Source organism: Mastigoproctus giganteus, chromosome 12, assembly GCF_048544385.1.
Source record: "Mastigoproctus giganteus isolate SK-2022 chromosome 12, ASM4854438v1, whole genome shotgun sequence".
Taxonomy (NCBI): Eukaryota; Metazoa; Arthropoda; class Arachnida; order Uropygi; family Thelyphonidae; genus Mastigoproctus; species Mastigoproctus giganteus.
The window spans coordinates 60,426,590-60,446,166 of NC_143586.1; the positions used below are offsets into that span (position 1 = coordinate 60,426,590).

The 19,577-nt window shown below is 37.9% G+C and overlaps 1 protein-coding gene across 2 annotated transcripts in view; it reads right to left on the minus strand.

The window, feature by feature from the left end:
• LOC150077096 (papilin-like) overlaps positions 1–19,577 on the minus strand; it is a 724,323-nt gene that overhangs the window by 401,510 nt on the left and 303,236 nt on the right. For both annotated transcript variants that reach the window (XM_090386252.1, XM_090386253.1), the window contains exon 11: positions 13,691–13,817. In XM_090386252.1, the coding sequence (XP_090242378.1) occupies positions 13,691–13,817 (127 nt within the window). The remainder of the gene's footprint in view (positions 1–13,690; positions 13,818–19,577) is intronic.

The following is a 19,577-nucleotide window of genomic DNA, read 5'->3' on the forward strand; positions in this document are numbered from 1 at the left end:
CCTCTGCCCCACAGGGGTTTCCCCGGTTAGGCTTATGGCCAGTCCGCCTCTGTCGAGAGAGAAAAAATATGAAACGCTTTGAGCGAAATGAAAGACCATATGATATTGCACGTGCTACAGACCTAAGTGAGGAAACGCCGAGAATTACAAAGAATGCAGAGAAAATAAAAACAACTTTCATAGCAGGAACAACTCAAAGTGTAATTAAAATCCATTAGATTAAGACACAAAGAATTGGAAGAGATGAAACGGCTGTCATCTGTTTGCATAGAAAATCAAACAAAAAACAAGTTTGCTTACAATAGAAGCAAAAGCATTGGAATATTTTATTACGTAATAGTCGTAATAAAATACATAAGTATTATATTATGATTATTTATTGTGTTTGGTAATGTTTTGGTTACAAATGTGTGTTCAATGTTGGGTGGTCGGCACCTAACCCTATTTTTCCCATAGGGCCTGTTGTTTATATTGCACGATTTTGCATTGCACGAGGGTTTCTAGGAACACAACTATCGTGCTATACGAGGACTGACCGTATACAGAAAAATGGCATTGTAAAGTTAGAGAGCAATGAAAAATATTGAAGTCTCTAATATCTACAATAGCTGTAATAGTACCATTGAAGAGGTTTGTCACTCTAGATGTTTTTTATACAGTAGAAGCTCTCTTAACCAACATTGCTTAACTGACTCACTGGATGAACAGAGTCTCTTCCTCCTCCCCCACTTTAAAGCAATATGTCTGATGCCCACACACTGCAATGTGCCATTGCACAGGTCTGGTACATGTGGTACACCAAGCCCACCTGTTAAGTTTTTGCTTTTGTGCCAAACCGTGCTTGTACTAGTAAAATTATTTGTCCTTGAGGTTGTCACAGACATTCTCTCAAATATGCCAGACAAGCTGTACTTGCTACCTGGGAGTCTAAAGTGCTGATGGAACTGATATTCAGGTGACACTCAAGTCAAATGGACTCGATTTCGGCGAAGTCCGGACGGTCTGTGACAGCCAAATCCTCTGCTTGCACCTTCACGATGGTGGGACTGTTAGTAATCCTGGGTATAACCTCCATGCACAAGTACGTGGTGGGTAACCACCCAGGTGTGAACCAACGTAAGCAGGGGTCGAGGTGTGGCGCCCACACCACATGGAGGAATGCTGCCCCTCTATGTTACCAGGCAGTACTAGGTGGTAGATGACTCTCATCAACCAGTGCAATACCACCACTTTGCTTATTGAAGTGGTGGAACCCATGTTTGGTCTCTAGAACTAAGTTCCGGTCAACCATTCCCCATCTCTTCCACCATGCAGCATGATTGATGACTTTTGAGGTTATAATGAACATCGTGACAAGATCCAATATTCCTTACAATTCGAGGGTACAGCTCTAAAACGGTATTCGCAGGCCAGCCACTAGTTAGTACACTGGACCGAACCTATCGGTAACTCTATAGGAGGCTTCCGGATCAGCTAGTGTATAATCTTGCTACTTCTACTCTGCCAGATAGTGACTGGAGGGAGTCCGAGTAGTATGTATGCAGGAGGCATTGTCGACGCCATGTTATGTCAAGGATCTGGGTATATTCTTACCATGTGTACGCCATATCCAAAAATTTCATTACTTCCTACAGGATGTTCCACCCACTTTTTCTTACTATTGAATACACCATGAATTGTCAAACTAACAGAGCAAGCTTATCTGTGAAAAGATCTAAACCTCCCAAACACTTCATAATTCATTTCACAAATATACGTGGTCTCAATTCTAATCTCAACGATGTCCATTTCCACTTGCAGTCTGCCAAACCCCATGTACTTTTTCTGACAGAATCTCAGTTATCGGTTGATTCAGCTACTGCTCATCTCAGATGCCCAAATTATTCGCTGTATGATTCCTTTTGCCTCAAACGTGGTACTTGTGCATATGTCCATTCTGATATTCCCTGTCAGAGACTTGTCAATTACGAATCTCCTCTCTTTGATCTTCTCTGGCTTAAAATCTCTCTACCTCATTGTGACAAATTCATCTGTTGTCTCTACCGTTCTCCCAACTCCACTAATCACTTTGAGCTCTTTGACTTCTTCTCTTTGCAACTTGACTTTCTCCAGTCCAGCTTTCCTAACAGTGAGGTAATTTTCCTTGGTGATTTTAATTATACAAGAAGCAAGGTTTTTACTCTTTGACTGTTCTAATTCTTCAGTTTCATTTTCTGCCTACACCAAAGCTTGCAACAATTGTAAAGCAGTTATTAATCAGTCCAAACTAGAGTTTGAACAGGCTAAGAGTAAAAAACTTGCTTCTTGCCCTAATGGTAGCTGAGCATTCTGGGCTCTTGCCAAAGCTATTAGCCACAACTTTTGCCCATCTCTGCTCCCACCTCTGCCCAAACCAGACGGTTCTGTTGTCATTTCAGCCAAGGATAAAGCTGACCTGCTAGCATCCCATTTTTCTTCCAACTCATGTATTAATGATCTTGGTAAAACACCTCCCACCATTCCCAACACGCTCCATTCAATGCCTCCTGTGGTCTTCCGTCAAATGGATGTCAGAAGGATTTTGACGAATTTTGATGCTAAGAAAGCTCCAGGTTCTGATGGTATTTCTCCGCTTGTTCTCAAAACCTGTGTTCCTGAACTTACTCCTATTCTTTGCCGCCTTTTTTCACTTTCTTATTCCAAAGGTGTTTTTCCTTCTGCTTGGAAATTTGCTCATATCCAGTCAGTTCCTAAAAAGACTGACAAATCCCTCCCATCCAATTATCGTCCCATTGCAATTACTTCTACTCTTTCTAAAGTAATGGAGAAATCAATTAACCGCCAACTTTTAAACTACCTAGAAACCTTCCATCTGATCAACGAGTGGCAGTATGGATTCTGTCAGTGTTGATCCGCTGGTGATATTCTGGCTTATGTTACCCATTTATGGACTAATTCAATGGAAAGGTTTGGTGAAACACAAGTAGTTGCTCTTGACATCTCAAAGGCTTTTGATCGTGTTTGGTATAAAGATCTTCTAAACAAGCTTCCATCTTATGGTTTGCCAACTGTTTTTTTGTATTGGTTATCCAGTTTTGTCTCTGATCGCTCACTGAGAGTGATGGCTCTCTGTCTTCTAACTTCTCCACTAATGCCGGTGTCCTCCAAGGTTCAGTTCTTTTCCTCTTGTATATTAATGACCTTCTTCCATTGAATGGAAATCCTATCCATAGTTTTTCCGATGATAGCACATTGCATTCCACTTTCCATTTTGAGAAACCTTGCCCTGCTCAATCAGCTTCAAATTCTCGAAAATCTGCGACCAATTCCTTAAATGCCGATCTTCGGGTAATTCTCCAGTGGGGCAAATACAACTTAGTTGATATCGACCCAACTAAAACTCAGTCTTGTCTTATATCTCGCAAAAAGGATTCTTCTGCTCCTATGCTTATCTTTGGTGATACTCCAATTTCTAGACAAAATGATATATCTCTTTTGGGAATTACCCTGACTTCTAATCTCTCTTGGCACAAGCACATTATAAATATTGCTTCCTCTGCATCTAAAAAACTTGGTTTTCTCTTTCGCTCTCGGCGTTACTTTTCTTCCAAACAGCTGCTCACTCTGTATAAATCGCAAATCTGCCCTGCCGTGGAACACTGTTCACACATCTGGTGTGGTGCCCCCAAAACCTCTCTCAGGCTTCTTGATTCTCTTCAGAAGAGGACAGTTAGGTTATTTAATGATTCATCTCTAATAGATTCTCTCCACTCGCTGTCTCATAGACTTACTGTTTCTGCTGCATGCCTCTTCTACAGATACTTCCATGGGCACTGTTCTTCTGAATTGGCTTCTATAATTCCCACTCTCTCTCTCTTTCAAAACAGTCCGAACACGTGCAGCCACCAGCCAACATCCATTTACTGTCCAACTTCAAACTCACAGAACCAACTTTTCATTTTCCTTGTTTATTCACTCAACTGCCGTTTTCTGGAACAACCCTCCTTCGTATGTATTTCCTGAAAATTACAGTCTACAGAAGTTCAAGTCCAATGTAGTAGTAGTAGTAGTAGTAGTAGTAGTAGAAGTGGCATTTGATGCAAGAAAGCAAGTGTATGAGCTTATGCAGCATCAGCCAAAAAAAAAAATCACACCATTCCCTCCAAATGCCTGTCCAGTTCCTCCTTAAATTTATTCAACCTATCAACTTCCACAACGACAGATGGAAGTTTGTTCCAGCAATTAACCACCCGCTGGCTAAAGGCAAATTTCCGCACATGTAATCTACATCTGTGTTTCTTAATTTGAATTTATGCCCCCTTAGGTTCGTAATCTGAACACGTGGAAGGGATCCCATCAGAATTCAGCATGCTCAACCCATTCAAGGCCTTATACACCTCAATCAGATCACCGCGCAGGTGCCTAGTCTCCAGCCACTGCAATTTGCAGAACTTAAGCCTCTCTTGGTAAGAGGATCCCTTCATTCCCCTCACCAATCTTGTTGCCCTCCCTCTGTACATGCTCAAGTAAATCTACATCCTTCCATAAAATGAGGCCTCCAGACCTGTACGCAGTACTCAAGGCGTGGCCTGACCATTGCCTTATACAGAGGGATAATCACCTCCTTTTCCCTGCTAGCAAAATTCCTATATATCATTGACAAAACCCCATATAATTACAGTAAATAATTTATAAAATATTATGTAAATTAGTGAAATATGGGTGAGAAAAGAAAAAGTTGTTATTTTTATGAAAACTAAGTTTGCTACTCTGTAAATATTTGATAAAGGTGAGTTTCTAAAAATATTTCTGTTAAATTAAATGTAGGCAATGTGTATGACAAGTGTAAAATTCTAAGGGAAAAAAATCATAAAAAATCTAGAAGAATTCTTCACTGGGAAGGGGGAAAAGTTGTACAGGTGTACAACCTGTGCAATCAAGAAATTCATATTTTTATTATTATCATTTCCAATTATTACAATGTTTTATTATTAGTTTTTATCATATCCACTTAAAGATACTATCAAAAAATAAAATTATTCTTGCAGGAATGGAATCCTTTATCCCACAATCCACTTAAAATCTCGTCCTTTATCTAAACCTTGGTTTTCCAATAAATGTGCTAAGGCTGTTCAAGAGAAGAATGTTGCATATCGTAATTAGCTTGTTTCTAATTCTTCAGTTTCATTTTCTGCCTGCACCAAAGCTCGCAACAATTGTAAAGCAGTTATTAATCAGTCCAAACTAGAGTTTGAACAGGCTAAGAGTAGAAAACTTGCTTCTTGCCCTAATGGTAGCTGAGCATTCTGGTCTCTTGCCAAAGCTACTGGCCACTCTCAGGCTTCTTGATTCCATTCAGAAGAGGGCAGTTAGGTTAATTTATGATTCATCTCTAACAGAGTCTCTCCACTCGCTTTCTCATAGATGTACTGTTTCTACTGCATGCCTCTTCTACAGATACTTCCATGGGCACTGTTCTTCTGAATTGGCTTCTATAATTCCTGCTCTCTCTTTCAAAACAGTCCAAACACACGCTGCCACCATCCATCATCCATTTACTGTCCAACTTCAAACTCACAGAACCAACTTTTCATCTTCCTCATTTATTCATCCGACTGCCGTTTTCTGGAACAACCTTCCTTCATAGGTATTTCCTGAAAATTACAATCTACAGAAGTTCAAGTCCAATGTCAACAAATATCTTCTTTCGTCTTCTCAACCTCCAACCCAAGCACGGTACTAAGTACTATAGGTTCTAATACCTCTCGTGTTTGGGGTTCACATAAAAAAAAAATAAATAAATAAAGGTTTTATAAGATAAAATAGAAGTTAATTTGTTGTATGTGTAATAATGAATAAATTAATATAGCAGATATAAACTAGTCACTGTAGCTAAGAAGACAACCATGAGAGTACATTTGTATCTGTTTGAATTGACTGTGGTTCAAGCTCACGTGACTGCTAAATATAGTATGTTCTGGTATTCTCTCTATTTTTTGTGTCAACTTATCTATTTACATACTTATTTTATTTACATACTGCCTTACAATAAGAATTTCTGATTGTACCCCTTGTCTGAGATTTCAGGCTACCTTTTATCTGCCTATATATAGTCATAATATTTGCTTCTTCAGTTGTCATTGTTATTTGGTTTTTTTAGGAGCATTAGCAACTAAGGCCATATTGCTCCAACTTCTTCAGTGATCCCATAGGATACTGCATCTATCATCTTTAGTTCTGTGACATTAGATCCCTCCACCATTGATCTTAAGCCTCCTAAGTGATACTATCACTTAGGAATTTGAAGAATCAGGGCTAATCCTTTTTTAATGTATAGATATCTTTCTTCCATGCTCCATGGTATTTCTGAATAATATACAGGAAATGTAAGAAATGTACTTGAATGTAAGAAAATTACATCTGAAATTTATACAATACCAAATTCTTAATTTGGACTTCCAATCATGCTATTTCCTAGAAATTAACTTTACTTCTCTTTTCCATGTACATATTCTATTACTAATGAGACCAGGGCCTCACTCACGTTACAAAATGCAATAAGAGATACCATGAACATAATACTCCTTGAAATAGAAAGAAATATGATGCTTCATGGTATTTCTGGAAAATATACAGGAAATGTAAGAAATGTACTTGAATGTAAGAAAATTACATCTAAGATTTATACAATACCAAATTCTTAATTTGGACTTCCAATCATGCTATTTCCTGGAAATTAACTTTACTTATATTCTATTACTAATGAGGCCAGGGCCTCGCACATGTTAAAAAAGGCAATAAGAGATACCATGAACAGAGAAATGAAACTGAAAATATGTACCAGTTGAGTCCAAGGAGCAGCGCTTGTTCTGGAGCTGCTCTTGAGCACCTAGAAGCAGCTCCAGAACGGGCATTTGGAAAGTTGAAATCAACAACCATCAAAATTAATGAGTCACATTAAAACGAAAGGATATCTGTTCTAGGCAAAGGTAAAAAGACTTAAGTATATATTCTGATACCCAAAAGGGTATCAGAATATAATATCAGGGCTTGACAGTACTATTGGTCCAGATGATAGATATTAAGAAATAGACAATTGTTTGATCACTGAAAATGAAAAAATGAATTGATAAAAAAAAAAAAAAAAAATCCTTGAATGTAGGAGAGGCACAAGGAGCTTATGGAATTTATCCAATTGTACAAAGGATAAGAGGAAGATACCTACATCCTCCATAGTTACAGGGGAGGAAAGAAAAAATTGGTAAGGTAATTTTTTTTTATATCATAATATAAACAACACCACATATCTAACGACAGAGGTATTAATGGTTCTGGAAAAAATTGTAAAAAGGAAAACCCCCATTTTTACATTTTTTTTTTTTTTTGATGCAATATATCCTCTTCTAAATCTATTTACATATTACTTGATTTAATTTAAATATTAATTTCTGGATTTGGATTACAGAGAATTTCTTCAATTTAAGCTTTTGTAAGTCTAAATAAGACAAATGAAATGTCTAAATAAGACAAATGTTACTGAAATGATCTCAAATTTTCAAGCTATTTTGAGCTACCATCTGTTATAAACTGTTTACAGTTATGTACTCCCCAGAGTCCGCATCTGAAAAATGTAGATTCGCATATGTACTTATAAGAGTGCTAAGACATTGAAAGGCTTGAGTATATTAAATAAAGCTTTATTAGCTTTATGATTATTAACCATCGGAATAAATTACCATGTAGAGCTGTACAGCTTACATAAATTTAAGGAAAAATTAGACAGATACCTGGATGTAACTAGGCAAATTGTTAAGAAATATGAAATTAAACCACGTGTGAATGCTAAGTATCAGGGTAGTTATCAAGATAGTTACAAGAGAACCACCACAATACAGGAACTTAGCAACTAGACAATATTTTGAAATGCAACTGAGTAATGTCAGCAGGCGAGAAAGCAAAATGTGAAGACTGGCACTAAAACAGCTGAGAAAGTTACATGCAACGCCACATGTGCTATTGGCTCCTTGTACATTTGGCAATTCATCCTCCTATATCTTCTCAATAATATCCTCAGCAATCCCTACCTCTCCTCTCAATAATAATATCCTCAACAATCCCTACCTCCCTCTCAATAATAATATCCTCAACAATATCCTCTATCTCCTCTCAATAATAATATCCTCAACAATATCCTCTATCTCCTCTCAATAATAATATCCTCAACAATATCCTCTATCTCCTCTCAATAATAATATCCTCAACAATATCCTCTATCTTCTCTCAATAATAATATCCTCGACAATATCCTGTATCTCCTCTCAATAATAACATTTTAGCAATATCCTCAACTTCTATCATTTTCGTGGTCTGAAACTTTCATCCAATTTAATGGTGCTGATAAAACAACTTCAGCAGCATGCACTGTCTTTTGATTGTCAAGTTTCTGTTGCAATTCATGAAACCACTTGCAAAAGCCACAAGCACTTTATATTTCAACATCATGACATAATTTTTTTTTTCTTTTTTGATGTGTAAACATCTTTGGCGACACCCACTAAATCTTGGACTGTAATAAAACCAATTTGGCACAATTTTATGAAATGGAAATTATGTTAAATGACGTCATTTCCAGAAATGGTGTCAGTTACTTTCCAGATAGGGTGTGACACTAACTCAGTTACTTTCCGTAAATGACGTCACTTCCGGAAAGTATATATTGATTACGAAATAAAAGAGCTTTTGTATTGTAAATATTTTATTGATCATTGAAAAATTTCAATAATTGCAGCTGGAAGACAAGATACAATGGATTTATGATAACTGAAGTAAGAGATGTATACTTGCGACTGCAACGTATCTAAAAACCTCTTAAAAACAGTGTAGACTGATTTACCTAACCTTGTAGTTGAGATTGAAGGATTAGTACTCATTGTGAGATCGAACATTTCTTGCAGGAAAGTAATTAACGTTTAGTTTCTTCCAATCTGAAGTTAATGTTGAAATTGTCGCTCACGATCATGGATATTTTATGTAAATCTTTCTTTAACAGTGCTGCAACCTGAATTGAGTATGGGAGCAAAGCAAAATGAATGAATTATATCCTGTATATAATGAATTATATATCCTGCATAGCACTGTTAGGAGAAATATAGACAACCGTCGTAAGTATCACTTGGCTGTTGGATAAAAAACATTCCACTGTACATATATCGCCAATGGACCAAATAGTGACTATTACTTGCTACATCAGCCAGTGTTGTAGCAAGTACCAGGTGGCTTCTTGACTCATGATCTTGATGCTGTTGAGAATGTTGATGGATGGTTTTCTCATGATTTCGAGACTGTCAAACTCCGGGTGCTCGTTCATGATTGTAATGATCTGTCACTGCAAATTTCTGATCCCTCGGTTCATCTTATTCACATACTCAACGACGTATGCAGCTCAAGCGCATTCTTCCATAATGAATTGGACGTTGGTGTTTAATTTCAAAATTTCACAGAAGAATGGATTGAACGGATTGTGCCACCTCTCACTCGGTTGACAATTGAAAAATACCTTGGGCTGATTTATGCCACCTCTGAGCACATCCAAGTAATAGTAATGGGAGTTTACATAGTTCGCTCTGAAGAAGGCATCAATGTCAGAGTAATCATTATCCTCTAGATGTTGCCACATCTTCTTGTAGTGAGTGGCATATTTTACTTTGCGTCTATCTGTCTTAGGCATGGGTATTAATATAGTACTCAAGTGACAAAGCATGAATGGTGCTTCAAATTGACACGTCTGTCGTTTATCTACCATTATTTTCTTGTAAAATGTGAATGTATGTTTGTGAGTTTGAAGCTTGATGCTCCTCAAAGCCGCGCTAGCGGAGACAGTCACTAACTTGTTGATCATTGTGATGCCATCTTCTTTGTTCTTGCTCAAAGGATCTTTGGGAACATTATAAAGCCACAGCAAAAAGTTGACCACGTAAAATTGACCCAATGGGCTATAATGTTTCGAATGAAATACGTTCATAATTACATCCCCAATCTTCTTGAAGTATGTCGCACAAGATACAGCCTTTTCGTTCACTAGCGTCGCTTTCTGCATAAAGTCCATGTTGCTCACTAATATTGCACCCTTTATTCTGTAACTTGTACAATAGCTGAAGCAAGCGAGGCCAACTGATTTCATTAGCACTCAGAGTCAAGAACATTGTAGGTTTAATGAGCTGTATAATCATAGTAAATACATCGTGCTTACGTTGAGCCCAATTGTAGGTCGAGTTTGGAATTGTCCTTAGGAAGGCCAAATTGTTTTCGATACATCTGTTAATGTGTTCTTTGGATCGAACTTGCTCGCAGGTTAATTTTGTATCTTTACCTATATATTTGAAAGCCACCATCAAAGAGTCTCTCAAGCTCATTATCTTCATTGCTACGAAAAGGAGATGAGATGGAGTAACACTGCATCAGTCAGATCATCTGAGCTCGCTCATTGCCATCATGAACAGAGTCACATGTAAATTCTCTCTGAACATTCTGAATTGTCCAAGATAAATGCTGAGAAAGGACCGTTCTTCTGCGTGAGCATCAGAGAGTAAGCTCTGCGGTACGTTAGTTTCTCCTGGGATGATTCTAAGATATTTATCTTTGCTCCACAATGTTTACTGTTGGGCAATGAGACTTTCCTCGATCAGAACCGCTTTGCTTATGTCGTCTTTGGCCAAATTAATTTCCATGTGATTGTCATTGAAGAATGACTGATCTATTATGATTTGGTACAATCGATAGAGAGCCATGTTGACCAAATATTGAAGCCATGCTTTAACCATTCCCTTTCTTACTAACTCGGTTAAATAGCTGGACTTGTGTAGTTTCTGGCACTTTATATGCACATAATTTATACAATGATCATAATCAATCTACTTTGGCAAGCGATGGACCACTGTGTTGATTGAAACAGGCACACTGATCACTTGGCCCAGAATGCCGTATTGTCCGTATGCATGTCTCAGGAGCCTTATTTGCATGAATGGTAAGCGAGGAGAAATAAGCCTCTCTGTCACTAAATCCAACTTTGGTAAATGTGATGGAATTTCTGGGTAGTGAAAGCCGTTCAAATTACATAGTGCTGGAATGGTGTTGTCCTTAAGTGATGTTTTGCAACTATTACACACAAGAATCCCATTGACATCAACATCAGAAAATGCAGTGCGTATCAATGGTACATCTTTAACAGGTTGTTTCTTTGTGTTGTCTCCGAATCATAGATGATCACAAATGTAGCATACAGAACAGATATCATTTCTCATAAATATCCTTTCACACTCTCAATGGGCATCTTATGTAAATAGTAGTCTGTGTAAAGAAAAGGAGTTTGATCATTTAAACCCATCTGCTTTGCAATTGGAAAACTGTTCTGCTACATAATTAATACTCACTTCAGGTACATTGCTGTTAGATAGAGCGGCATTGCTGGTTGAAGGAACTGCTCAATCCAACACTTCATTTTCTGTTTGTCTTTTATGCAATCTCGATATCCTTTGTCATTCTCGCACACTCATTGCTACCTCCATCTTTATTTTCTTAGGTTGGCTTGCTCAATACTCTCAACGATGCTCTATCCTTAACTCCGACATCGTTGAACAGAAAGGTTATAGCAGTGTGGCATTCAATCCCTTTCACTACTCAGAAAATTACTGATGTGAAAATATCTAGGCACCTAACAATGGAATGTAATGAAAATGTGGATTGTACCAATACAAATGCTTGTATTGTTGCAATCATACTAATTAACAAATTGTTACAATCAAATGGCTAATTAGTCTATTGGCCTAACCCCTAACCTCTTCCAAATGTTGATTTGGTAGAGTAGTAGGAGAAGTGGGCATAAAACATTACATTGTTGATGCTAAATATTTTGGACTGAGGTATGATGCTAACCCCAGGGGCTTACATCTGGTGAGTATGGGCTTGGCACACCCAGGGTCCTGAGCTGGATATCATCGTTCTTCTCTTTCTTGGTGATTCCTCTCTCTTTCTCTCTCTCTCTCTCTCTCTCTCTCTCTCTCTCAGGGTGACTTGGAAATTTTTTTTTTTTTTGGCTGGCGCAGCATAAGCTTCAGGCTTCCTTGCACTATATAGCTAATAATAATAATAATAATGTTTGAAGATGATACAAAGGTTAGCATGGTTGTTAATGACAGTAAAGGCAGTATGCTACTGCAAATGAATCTAGATAAGTTGGGAAAATAGGCTGAGAAATGGCAACTGAGTAACATTACCAAATGCAGAGTACTGCATATGGGTAGCAGTAACCCAAGAGAAACATACAAACTGTGTGGTACTACACTCAGGGAAGTGGAGAATGAAAAAGATCTGGGGGTAATTGTGCAGTAAGATATGAAGTTTGCTGAGCAGTGCAGGCGAGCTGCCAGAGCAGGTCATGGAGTCTTGTCAAAGATATATAGGAATTTTTCTAGCAGGGACAAGGAGGTGATTATGCTATTATACAAGGCAATGGTCAGGCTGCACCTTGAATACTGTGTACAGGTCTAGAGGCCTCATTTTAGGAAAGACGTAGAGTTGACAGGAACGAGTACAAAGAAGGCAACAAGACTGGTGAGGGGAACAAAGGGTGCTCTTACCAAGATAGGTTTTTAAGTTCTGCAAATTGCAGCACATTAAGAGACTAGGCACATGCAAGGTGATCTGATTGAGGTGTATAAGGCCTTGAATGGGTTGAGCAAGCTCAATGCTGATTGAATTCTTCCTCTTGCTTGAAGGCGCCTCCGTAGCCAGGTGGGCAGGAGCAGCAGTGAGTAGCACACGCTTCTTGATTAGACCAGGGTTCAAGCCCGTCACCACCAAATAAGGAGGATGCGGAAAGGTCAGGGAATGACCACCGCATATCCCCGGAGCAATATGGCCTTAGTTGCTAATGCTCCTAAAAACCAAATAACAACAACAACAACAACAATCTTCCTCTTGCTCAGATTACTCTATGAGGGGGGGGGCACATTCAAATTGAAGAAAGACAGTTGTAGAATAGATGTGGGGAAATTTACCTTTAGCCAGCGGGTAGTTGATTAATGGAACAGATTTCCATTTCTTGCTGTGGAAGTTGATAGCTTAAACAAATTGAAGGCTGAGCTGGATAAGCATTTGGAGTGAATAGATGAGTGAAATGGGTGTTTTTTTTGTTTTTTTTTGGCTGATTCTTCATAAGCTTGCTTTCTTGAATCGTATGCCTCTGCTAATACTAATGTTACTAACATTGATTCAGTAGAATAAGTAGTGGGCATGAGCATAAACTATTACATCGTTCATTATCTCGGTTCTAGCTGTTCAATTTTAAAATGGTTCTGATTTTCGTCAAAGACCTTTACACAAAAAACATCTTTCGTGCATACAGGATACGCACGCGGGTTTTTTTTTTTTTTTTTTTTTTTTTTATTGTCATAAACTTCATAGAATGCCCAAAAAATGTGACTACTCCTGTAAATCAGTCTCCTCTGTAGATAAGCCAGAGCAGGTGAAATTTAATTAAAGCACCATTGTATGTGATAGTTCTGTATTATCCAAGGACATATAATCAGAAGATGCTATCTTTTATGATTTAATGAAAGTTTAATTAACAATAACTTAAAGAGATAAAATTTTATTAAGATTAAATTTGCAACACAATAATTAAAATAAACTATAAAATGTACAGTCCACTCACCTGGCAGGGCATGGTTCTGTATTACATATTTTGCTATCCTCTGACTTTTGAAGAGGATCACAGAGATAGTCAGGGACTATCTCAGTACTCCCTTTCCTTAAGCATTTAACTGGTCTAGTTTTAATGCCTGCAATAATATATGACATTTAATATAAAATTTGATATATATAAATAAAACGTAATTTAATATATTATGTAGCCAATAAATTCTTTATTACTGTGTACTTAATTTATGTACTTAAAACAAAAATTATATGAAAGAAAAACTATTATTTTCCCTTTCAGATAATCTAACAAGCCAATGCAATTTACAGAATGGCAAATTTGCATTCCTACGTTATTCAAGCCCTTTGTTTTAACATGAAAAGTTCCACTATATATATTTAAAGGATTTTCCCAACAAATCATAGCAGAAAAACTCACTAATACTAAACCCAGAGAAAAAATTTTACAACACTGTCAAAATACAAGGTATGTGAAATGCAATTATCCAAAATAATTTCTTACTGCCCAAAATTTTCAATTAACTTAAAGTTAAAGGAAAAATAAAAACTAATAACCAGAAATGAACCATATCGTAATAGAGCATCAACTCACTATTTTTTTTCTTCCTCAATGGGTCAATAGGCAGTGATGCCAATACAGATAAAAATGTGTCACTATCAGTAGCTGAGAATGTATCATTAGTAATGCAAAATTTGAAAGTGCTGTGCTGGCATAATGCAAATACAAATGATTTAAATTCAGAAAGCCAATGGTATATAGCATTCACTATTGTTTGGCCAATAATGTTTCCATTAATTTGAAGAAACGGGTTTGTTGGCACATACTTGTCCTATGTGGTCCATTTTGGTCTGGAAAGCATAAATTTGCAACTCTCGAGGCATCAATAAAAATCCTTACAACCTTATCACTGGAGACAACACACTATGAATTACCTGCAGGATGCTTTCAGATATTTGTTGAAATTTGTAGTTCCATACCTTTATGTGCAATGGATTCTGGAAGCTTTCGCTGCAAATGGTTATAATAATCATTGAGAGGGTAACATTTCATGTTATGAATATGTGAATCATTTATGGGAATAAAAATCTTCAATCATTGTATAGCTGAGAATCCCCTAACAGGTGGCTATCTGCTGGGGGGGGTTATAAGCATTATTCTTTCCTGTTGTATGATGAATGAAGATTTTTATGTCCCTAAATGATTCAATACAGCAATTTCTAACAATTTCAACTGAAAAATGATGGCATGGGACATGTTATTTTCTGAAATAATGGTGCTCAATTCCAATGGTTATTGCATATTTAATGCTACTTTTATGGTCAGTTTAATAAAAGCTACTTTGATGTATAAGGCTAATTCTTTTGCTATATGCCTGTTCACACAATAGATTTTGTGTAGTTTGCATAGTTTACACATGCTGGTAAATTTCTTGCAAAGCATTCCATCAATTGGATACGAGATTATTACCAAGTTGCAGCTATGCCGAATGCCAAGTTTTCATTTAGATTCTTTTTTTTTTTATTATTTAATTGTTTTATTGACTTAATTGTTATGCTAAATAATTTTATATAAGTAGCTTTGTAGTTCTAGCCAAGCTCCATAGTTTATTTTGAATTTAGATAGTGTCCGAAGATTTTACATTCATAACTTGCCGCCATTGTTATATGATACGGAATAGTGTAAGGTTTAATGTAAAACTAGATTGCAAAATACGTAGCACTGTATTAGAAATCGGTTAGATTAGTATAGTATTATCAATTAATCAGTAAAATTTATTAATCTTATTAAACTTCACTATTAATTAAATTATACTTAATGGAATCATGACTGAGACTAAAGCAGCATTCACAGAATAGCCAGAGTGCTGTGGCTTGCAAGAGAACCAAAGGGGAAGAGTTTCCAATGGATCATAATCTAAAACAATGTGCGAAATGTGAAATGTTTGAAGAACTGTCTAGAACAGGACATGATCTAGGTGCAGAGACTGTGAAGACGATCTCTGCACCTAGCAGGACATGATCTAGGTGCAGAGACTGTGAAGATGATCTCTCACCTAGCAGGACATGATCTCTGCTATGTGCAGAGACTGTGAAGAAATCAGGTGCCAACTCAGCATTCTGATGGAATTTTATGAAAGTTTTAGGTGTAGGGTAAATGCCCTTGAAGAAATTTGCATGCGGGGCCCATCAGGCTCTCAGCTGCCCAACTCAACGCAAGAGCTTACCCCTGTGCATCAGGCAACACAGTGGCAATCTCCAACGTAGAATATGCTGGTCCCACAGGAACTAGTTATTGTCGGTGACTCTACTGTCAGGGAGATGGGGAATATATTATGCAAAAAGGATAGGTGTAATAGGACCAGGGTATGTCTGACAGGGGCAAAGGTTAATGTTGTTGTCGGCCAGATATCATCTTTTAAGAGCACAAAAGGTGATATTATTGTACTCGTTGGCACTAATGACCTTACGAGTAAGAGATCTGCAGGTCAATGTTGAAAAAAAGTAGCGAGTTAGGGTTAAATTGGAAAGTATCTGCAATTCTGTCCAGACACAACAGGAGGGAGTATATGATGAGAGCCTTGTCAATCAATTCGGCCCTGGAGAGATTGTGCAAGGCTCATGGGGTAGAATTTTTTTCAGCGTGGTCTGCACTTGTTGACAGGAGAGACTGCTTCTACAGGGAAGGGATACACTTAAATAGAAAGGTTGAAAGAATATTTGCTGATGCTATCAAGGCAGTATTAGGTGGATCAGAAAACTGCTAGATTGGGGGGGATTCACAGACTAAAAGATTAATGGCAGCTGCAGGCACAGGCAAAAGCGATTCTTACACTGCTTCTATTCTAATGAGCAGCAGCTTAGAGAGCAAGTTGCTGGGGGCTTCAAGAACTGCTGAGAGTCATCATGGAACAAGTAAATACATGGGCTGTGTTAGGGTAACTAAGGGTAAGAACAAGTGCATGTATACTTGCATGTACACTAATGCTAGAAGTACAATAAATAAAATTGATGAATCTGAAGTGCTGATTAAGACATCAAAGGCAGATATTGTTTGGATATCAGAGACATGGTGTCACACAGATATAAGCAGAGCAGAATTGTAATTTGGGAGTACAATGTGTACGGACAGACAGGGTAGAAGAGAGGAGGGGTTAGGCTGTTAGTTAAGCAACACATAAAATCTAAGGAAGTGCATCCAGTTGACATGGGTGGACAATGCAATGTTGAGTCTGTTTGGTGTGACATAAACACTGGGAAAAGGAAAATGAGAGTAGGAGTATATTAGAGGCCTAATGACTCTGACGAGTACAATGAACAATTGTGCAGACAAATAGAATGGGCCAGTAAATCAGAATGTCTTGTAATAGAGGATTTTAACTTTCCAGATAGACTGGTTGTGGGTTGGCCACTTGCATGTTAGCAAGACTTTTGTGGATTTATTGGAGGATTGTTTTTTACAGCAACATGTTCGAGGGAAAATCAGAGGGACTCTTGATCTGATTATCAGCACTGATTATTCATGCATTTGAATAATCAGCAGATAAAGGAATCTCTAGGTGACAGTGATCACAGTGTACTGATGTGAGATTTACTTAAAGATATACTACCATCAAGGGTAAAGGGAGGGGTTTCTGTTTTTGTAAAGGTGACTACAGTGGTCTCAGACAGTTTTTAAATTCTATACAGCTGGATCACCTGATAATGTTACCAATGGTGAATTCTAAATTGGAAGCATTGAGGGACTTAATCTTGGAGGCTACTAGGCTTTTCATACCAACTAAGAAATACTGTTCAGGGTTCAGGCCTAAATGGAAGTCGGATGAATTAATGAGGCTTGTGGCAGAGAAGAAAAATGCATGGGATGCATATAAATTATCAGGCAACACAGAAGCCTACGGCAGATATAAGCTAGTCTGCAATCAAGTCACAAAGGAGGTTAGGCAGGCGAAGGCAGATTACGTGAAATCTTTGGCAAAGGATGCAGAGAAAAACAGCAACGAATCTTTGCTTATGCAAACCTTTGACTATTGATGATCCTGCTCAAGTAGCTGATAAACTGAATGAATATTTTGCATTTACATTCACACATGAAGAGTTATTCAAGGAGGGGAATGCCAGAAGTTTATCAAACTCTAACAGGGAGCTAAGTGATTTTGTAATAACTGGGAGCAAAGTGGAGGAGAAATTGTTGAAGTTAAACATAAAAAAGGCACATGGGGCAGATGGAATCTATCCAGTTATAATGAAGGAGGCAGTGCAGAATTACAAGGGAAGATGTGCAAATGTATCTCCAATTCACAAAGAGGATTCAAAGGGTGACACAAATAATTATAGACCTGACCAATTTGATTGGATACTACAATGTGGTCACAAAGGAACTGGATGCTAAAAATAATTTTGATATCATATACTTGGATTTCAGGAAAGCTTTTGATACTGTTGCACATGGAAGACTGCTTTACAAATTGGAGCGGTATGGCATTAAGGGCAAGTTACTGCAGTGGATAAAGGGATGGTTGAGTGGGAGACAGCAGAGAGCGGTAAAAAATGGACACTGCTCTACGTGGACTAATGTTATTAGCGAAGTCCCCCAGAGTTTGTTGCTGGGCCCATCGTTGTTTTGTGTATTTATCAATGATATTGATGAAGGTATATCAGACTTAATGTTCAAGTCTGCAGATGATCAAAGGTGGGTAGGGTTGTTAATGACAGTAAAGACAGTATGTTATGGCAACAGGATCTAGAAAAGTTAGGCAGATGGGCTGAGAGGAGGCAACTGAAGTTTAACATTGACAAATGCAAGGTACTCTATATGGGTATATATATGGGCAGTAACTCAAAAGAAACGTATCAACTGTGTAGTACTACAATCATGGGGAGTGGAGAATGAAAAAGACATGGAGTGGTAATTATGCAGTCAGATATGAAGTTCTCTGAGCAGTGCAGACAGGCTACCAGAACAGGTCACGGAGTTTTATCAATGATATATAGGAATTTTCATAGCACAGATAAGGAGGTGGTTATCCCTTTGTATAAGGCAATGGTCAGGCCACACCTTGAGTACTGTATACAGGTCTGGGGGCCTCATTTTAGGATGGATGTAGAGTTGCCAGAACAAGTACAAAGAAGGGCAACAAGAATGGTGAGAGGAACAAAGGGGTGTGCTTACGAACAAAGACTTAAGCACTGCAAGTTGCAGCATCTGGAGACTAAGCACCTGCAAGGTAACCTGATCGAGGTGTATAAGGCCTTGAATGGTTTGAGCAGGCTCAATGCTGAATGGACACTTCTGCTTGCTCAGATTAAGAACCTGAGGAGGCATAGATTGAAATTGAGGAAAGACAGTTGTAGAATAGATGTGGGGAAGTTTGCCTCTAGCCAGCGGGTAGTTGATTGCTGGAACAGATTTCCATCTGTTGTTGGGAAGTTGATAGCTTAAATAAATTTAAGGCTGAACTAGGTAAACATTTGAAGTGACTGGATGGGTGAAATGGGAAGGTTTTTTTTGGCTGATACTGTATAAGCTTGCTTTATTGCCCAATATGCCTGAACTAATGCTAATGCGATGGAGTGCTTCGTAAGAAATTCATGAAGGGAAAGCATTGAGGTCTAGGGGCACTGTTATGATGCAGTGCCAAATCCCCGAAGTCCAATTTTCCTTTTTGTCATTTTCTTTGAGCAGCATACAGGAAGGTCAAGTTCATAAGGGACAAAGCCCTGTTAGCCAAAAAATATGATAAGCATAATTTTCACATTTGGTAACAAGGACTGTTTTGCTGTTTTTTAAGCCTTAGAAAAGGCAGAATCGTCCACTGAGACGGCTGAGCCTTTGTTTCCAGGTCATAGCTATATAATCATGATTCAATACCAGTAATGATAGA